This window comes from Vigna radiata, unplaced genomic scaffold (genome assembly GCF_000741045.1).
Source record: "Vigna radiata var. radiata cultivar VC1973A unplaced genomic scaffold, Vradiata_ver6 scaffold_417, whole genome shotgun sequence".
In the NCBI taxonomy this organism is placed as follows: Eukaryota; Viridiplantae; Streptophyta; class Magnoliopsida; order Fabales; family Fabaceae; genus Vigna; species Vigna radiata.
This window is the reverse complement of record NW_014544159.1, coordinates 75801-81555: the sequence shown is the minus strand read 5'-3', so window position 1 is coordinate 81555 and position 5755 is coordinate 75801. Positions and strand designations below refer to the sequence as shown.

Genomic DNA, 5755 nt, shown 5'->3' with positions numbered 1-5755 from the left:
ACAAAGTCAAAAGCCTAACTTAGTAGATATTTAACATAGTTTTAAAACCTCATTTAAGTCCACACTAGCTTTAAACAAATTCAAAATCCAATTAAGGTTTAACTCCACCATGTTTCTGGGTAAATTTTGTATTTACCTTTTGGGATTTTTTTTCTCAACTATCACTGTTGCAAATAAGATTAAAGCTATTTCCTTTATGTACAAGAATAGCACACTTTAATATGTTAGGCAAAAATTAGAAACCTCAATACTGGGTCTGAATGTCAATATCATCATAAACCTAGTTGAATTTCGGTTTTGCAGAAATCAATTTTGGCCTGCTGTTTTGATTTAAGAAAACAGAAAATGAAATTTTTAAATAATTTATGTAATAAATATTGGTTAAAATTATCTGAAGCATTAGAAAATTTATTTATTTTAAAGAAAATTGAAAATGTTAAGAAATAAATTTTGTACAAATTAATAGTTAAGTGTGTGTAGTTTTGTATTTAGCTGAAATCTTTAATATAATAATGATTATATCAAATTAATAAAACAGAAATTGGAGAAAAGTAAAAAGAATAAATTAATAAATGGATATTTAACCAAATAAATTTTAAATTTATAAAATAGTAATTTTTTAAGTTAATTTTACTTAATAATGTTATTGTGTTTAAATTAATGAGAATATTGATTGTATTAGTTATATGGTTAATATTTTTTCAATTTGTTATATGTTTTCGCCTTTTTACATAAAAAAAATATATTCTCTTTAAAAAAGTATATTTAATTTTAAAAATCAAGTATACTTAAAAAATATAAATATTAGAATTATATTTAACTCATCTATTATCAATCACTTAAAATTTTAGGACATTCTTGTTTTTTTTTAAAAAAAATAAATACATTTTTTTAATTTAAATAAGTAAAATATGTAACAAATTGGGAAAATGATCAATTACATATAATATAATCAATATTTTCATAAATTTCAACATGATAATATTATTAAGTAATGAATGAATATTTAAATAAGAATTAAATTAATGAATGAATATTTAACCAAATAAATTTGAAATTTAAAAAATATTTATTTTTTAAGTTAATTTTACTTAATAATGCTATTGTGTTGAAATTAATGAGAATATTGATTGTATTAGTTATATGGTTAATATTTTTTTAATTTGTTATATGTTTTCGCGTTTCCACATAAAAAAAATTTCTTTCAAAAAATATATTTAATTTTAAAAATAAAGTATACTTAAAAAATATGAGTATTAAAATTATATGTAAATCATCTATTAGCAATCACTTAAATTCTTTAGGATATTGTTTGTTTTTTTAATTTAATAAGGAAAATATATAAAAAAATGCAAAATATCAAAAGTTACATATAATATAATCAATATTTCCATTAATTTCAACACGATAATATTATTAAGTGAAATTAACTTAATTTTAGCATTTTTTAAAATTTTGATTTTATTTGTTTACATACTCATTCACTAATTTATTTAATTTTCTTACTTTTCATCAATTTCTGATTTATTTAATTCGATATAAATCACTATTCAAAATAAAGTTTTAATCAAACAAAAAATTATAAAAAAATAAATAATTCTTAACCTTTTTTGCTTATACTTTCATTTTTAAGAAAATATAAATAAATATTCTAATAATTTAAAAGGTTTGAATCAACATTTATCGTATAAATTATTTTAAAATTCATTTTTTATTTTTTAAAAATAAATATCATACCAGAATTCAGTACTAAACAAGTGGGTTTTCAACTACGAAAAAAAAGTCATAATTTGGATCCTTAAGACCAAATTTTGGCATAACACAATAAATTGTATAGCTATATTAGTAACAATGTGCCATTTGTGTAAAAATTATAGGCAAAAAAGCTTTCGTTTTTCTGTCTAACATGTTCTTTATTGATATTGTTTATAACTTGCTCAAAATTATAAAACCATGAATATGCTTCAATAAATTTTACAGAAATAAACCTTACAAAATTTTATAATTCTCAATAAATTTCTCCAAGTGGGAGAGTATATTATAAAAGAAATGTGTGCTTTGATTCTTTAAAATCTTCACCCATTAGTTACTTCACACAACGCTAAAATTTTAAAATATTTTCATCTAACACTTGTTTTTTTTGAAAAATAAAAATGGTTCGAAGCACTATTTTTATTTTTTGAATTACATGGCTGAACATGATCATTCACGACACAGCATTCAACTGATAAAATACAGTAGATTTAAGCAAAGGGAAGTATTTTAGAAGCTTGAAGGAGCACTACCATTTATGCTGAATAATCATCATGCAATACTTATAACACTTATTTCACAACCAGTTTTGAATAACTTGGTGTGTGCAAGAGATAGTGGGCGACAATTTGAAACAAAAATATGACTGAAATAACAATTCTGTTCAAAGATTTTACTTTGTAACTATAACTTTTAATCTCATGATCTCTTGAGAGTAACAAAAATAAACACTGAAATTTCATTCCAAATAACTGTTACATAAAAATTAGTGAAATACTGTTCTCTGGATAATTATTCTTTAAACCAAAAAATTCTACACGGTGAAATGACAGGTAACTGTAAAATTTGACATGGCACATTGTTCTTAACCAGGTGAATCATAGATTGACATTTTCCAAGTACCATTTGTAGGTATCAGCAAGACCATCCTTGAGAGAGACTTTTGGTGTCCAACCCAGGCTTGCAAGTTTTGAGCTATCCATGAGCTTCCTTGGAGTACCATCAGGCTTAGTAGAATCCCAAACAAGATCCCCCTCAAACCCCACCACTTCTTTCATCAACTCAGCCAATTCCTTAATAGTAACTTCCTTTCCACTCCCTACATTCAAATGCTCCAGTCCACTGTACTTTTCCATCATGAAAACAACTGCATCAGCCAAATCATCAACATGCAGGAACTCCCTCAATGGACTCCCTGTGCCCCACACCACCACCTCTTTCGCTCCTTTCACCTTTGCCTCATGAAACCTTCTCATCAGAGCTGGCAACACATGTGAATTCTCAGGGTGGAAATTATCGTATGGTCCATACAAGTTGGTGGGCATTCCCGAAATTGCATCCCACTTATACTGAATTCTGTAAGCCTGGCACATTTTGATCCCAGCAATCTTGGCAATGGCATACCATTCATTTGTAGGCTCCAATGGTCCAGTAAGTAAAGCATCTTCTGGAATCGGTTGGGGAGCAAATTTGGGGTAAATGCAAGAGGAACCCAAAAACAATAGTTTCTTGGTACCATTGCGATAAGCAGAATCGATGACATTGGTCTGGATTTGGAGGTTGATGGCAATGAAATCAGCAGGGTAGGTGTTGTTGGCATGGATGCCACCAACTTTGGCTGCAGCTACAATAACAAATTCAGGTTTCTCGAATACAAAGAAGGCCTCAACATCAGATTGTCGAGTGAGATCAAGCTCAGCATGAGAACGCAGGACTAAATTAGTAAATCCAAGTTGGGTCAGCTTGCGGACAATGGCCGCGCCAACAAGACCCCGGTGACCAGCAACAAACACCTTGGCAGATTTGTAAGGTAGAAATGAGTTTGATGACAATGCTGCTGAAAGTAGACCAAAAGAAAATCAGGAACACTTTTAAAATCAAAGAAAAACAAAACAACTTACTCATCCTTTTCGAATTCAATTAGTAGAATGCACATACACTTTCATCTAATCACGGATTCTCAATGTATGATAAGTTTATTGAATCTTATAATAACTATTTTAAAAGTCAGATCCAGAATGAGTTCTGACTGGTTAGCCCTGTATCTATTGTTACCCTATCAGTGCATGACAATTTATCTCATAACTAATTTGTTTCGCTAGAATGAGTCAGCAATCAGTGAAATTCAAGTTGAATCCTAACAAAATTTTCAGGGTATGTAGCACTTCTCATCTAAGAATTTAGACATTCAATTGAAGTTGAGACTCGTCTCATGAAGTTTCAATGAACAATTTTCTATACAATCAAACAGATAGGAGACTTGAGTGAAGAAGATAATAACCATTATTGTCCTGGCTTCCCATGCTTGTCTGTGTCGACTGATTTACAAACAACTAAGCTATTCCACCTTACAACTTCAAATAAACCTGAAACGAGTCAACAACATTAACAAAAATAAGTACAGAGGGCAAAAAAAACGCCAAATTTACACAGAACACTAATTAGGGTTTTAAATCTGAAACCCATTTCTAAAACGACGAAACAAAACGAGGGCCACAACAAAAATCCAAACTTTACCTCGAATTTGAAGAGAAAGAAAAGCTCTGATTAAGGGGATAATACAAGTGATAGTGCAGTGACACCTGAGAAACCGACCCACGGTAGGGTTGGATTCCGGCGAATCGGATTCCGTCGGCGGTAATCTTAGATCTGCGAGATTCCGGATGATCAAATCAGAAATTGGTTCTTTTTTTCCCTCTTGTGTGACTCACTCTATGGTAGTCTCTTCAGTTTTGGCCATCTATATATAAGAACATTATCTCTCTAATGGAGAAATGCTATTAATTATTGTTTACACATTTTCTATGATCAATTAAAAATTATTAAAATTATGAATTTATAGAATCTCGTTCATTATTTAATTAAAATTCATTTGTTACTTTTAAATAATTTTGGGTGATTCATACTATCCTTGTTGTGGAGGTATTGAATCCATTCAAGAAATCTCTTCAAATAAATATTTTTCCATTCATACAAATTAAAAGAAATACATAGTTGAGACAAAATTATCCATTAATTACATGACAAAACTATATTAAAAAAATTGATTTTTTTAATGACAAAACAATATATTTTATCTTTAATCAAGTTATAGATTCATATATAACTGAAAGCCATTTCTTTTTAAAAGTATATTTAGATTAATATTTAGTTAATTCATAATGAAAAGTTTTTAATACCAATAATGAAGCCAGTTTTGAATATATATATATATATATATATATATATATATATATATATATATATATATATATATATATATATATTGATTAAGTAAATAGAGTACATTCTTTAAATATTGGTGCGTACTTGAGCGGCAACAATTGTTGAGAAATTTACAAATAAAAAGGTTATGTTATGTCGTGACAACTAAGTTAGCTTCCTTCTCATCTCATGACAAATAAAAAATTTGCATATTTTTTTTTCCTACAAATTAAGAATAAAAGTTTTAAATCCATATATTTATAAATTATTTTTAATTTATCAAAATCTTTATTTTCTCATAAATATTTACTAAGAAGTTTGTCTAATAGATTTTTTATATAATACTCAAAATCTGAATCAATTGTTGTCCTGTAAACTCAGGTTTAAAATACTGCAGCGAGTTCAATAAAAATAGTATTATGCATTTATTATTGTTTATTTTGCATTACATAAGTAATCAAATGTTTAAGATATTCATTAAAAATATAACATCTTATGATATATTTCATTGTAATTTTAATTAAATTTGATAATTTATTATATACATTATTTTAGGCTCTATTTAACACAATGAGTATTTAAGCATTTTAAGAAAAAATGTTGATGCAATTAAAGATTTCATATATTTATTAGGAAGAAAATGCAATATTTAAGAAAAAAAACAACTCTTAAAAACAAGAAAGAAAAAGAAGATTTGTCTCTTTTAAAATTGAAAGTTTCGTTTTGATTTTTTAAAAGGATTAAATATCTTTTTAGTTCCTATACTTTGAGGCGATTTTGGTTTTAGTCCATTTTCAAA

The 5755-nt window shown here is 27.2% G+C and overlaps 1 protein-coding gene across 4 annotated transcripts; it reads right to left on the bottom strand.

Annotated features, from left to right (window-relative positions):
• Positions 1–2468: 2468 nt before the first annotated feature.
• On the bottom strand, positions 2469–4480 carry LOC106755484 (putative GDP-L-fucose synthase 2). 4 transcript variants are annotated; one of them, XM_014637651.2, is made up of 3 exons: positions 4270–4480; positions 4034–4118; positions 2469–3586 (listed from the first exon to the last, which is right to left on the bottom strand). In XM_014637651.2, the coding sequence occupies exons 2-3, from the start codon at positions 4053–4055 to the stop codon at positions 2631–2633; spliced, it is 978 nt and encodes a 325-aa protein (XP_014493137.1). In that variant the 5' UTR covers positions 4056–4118; positions 4270–4480; the 3' UTR covers positions 2469–2630. The 4 variants fall into 4 exon arrangements, with proteins under 4 accessions (XP_014493137.1, XP_014493135.1, XP_014493136.1 ...); XM_014637649.2 differs by having other exon boundaries at positions 2469–3589; positions 4270–4479; XM_014637650.2 differs by having other exon boundaries at positions 2469–3589; positions 4335–4479.
• Positions 4481–5755: the final 1275 nt, after the last annotated feature.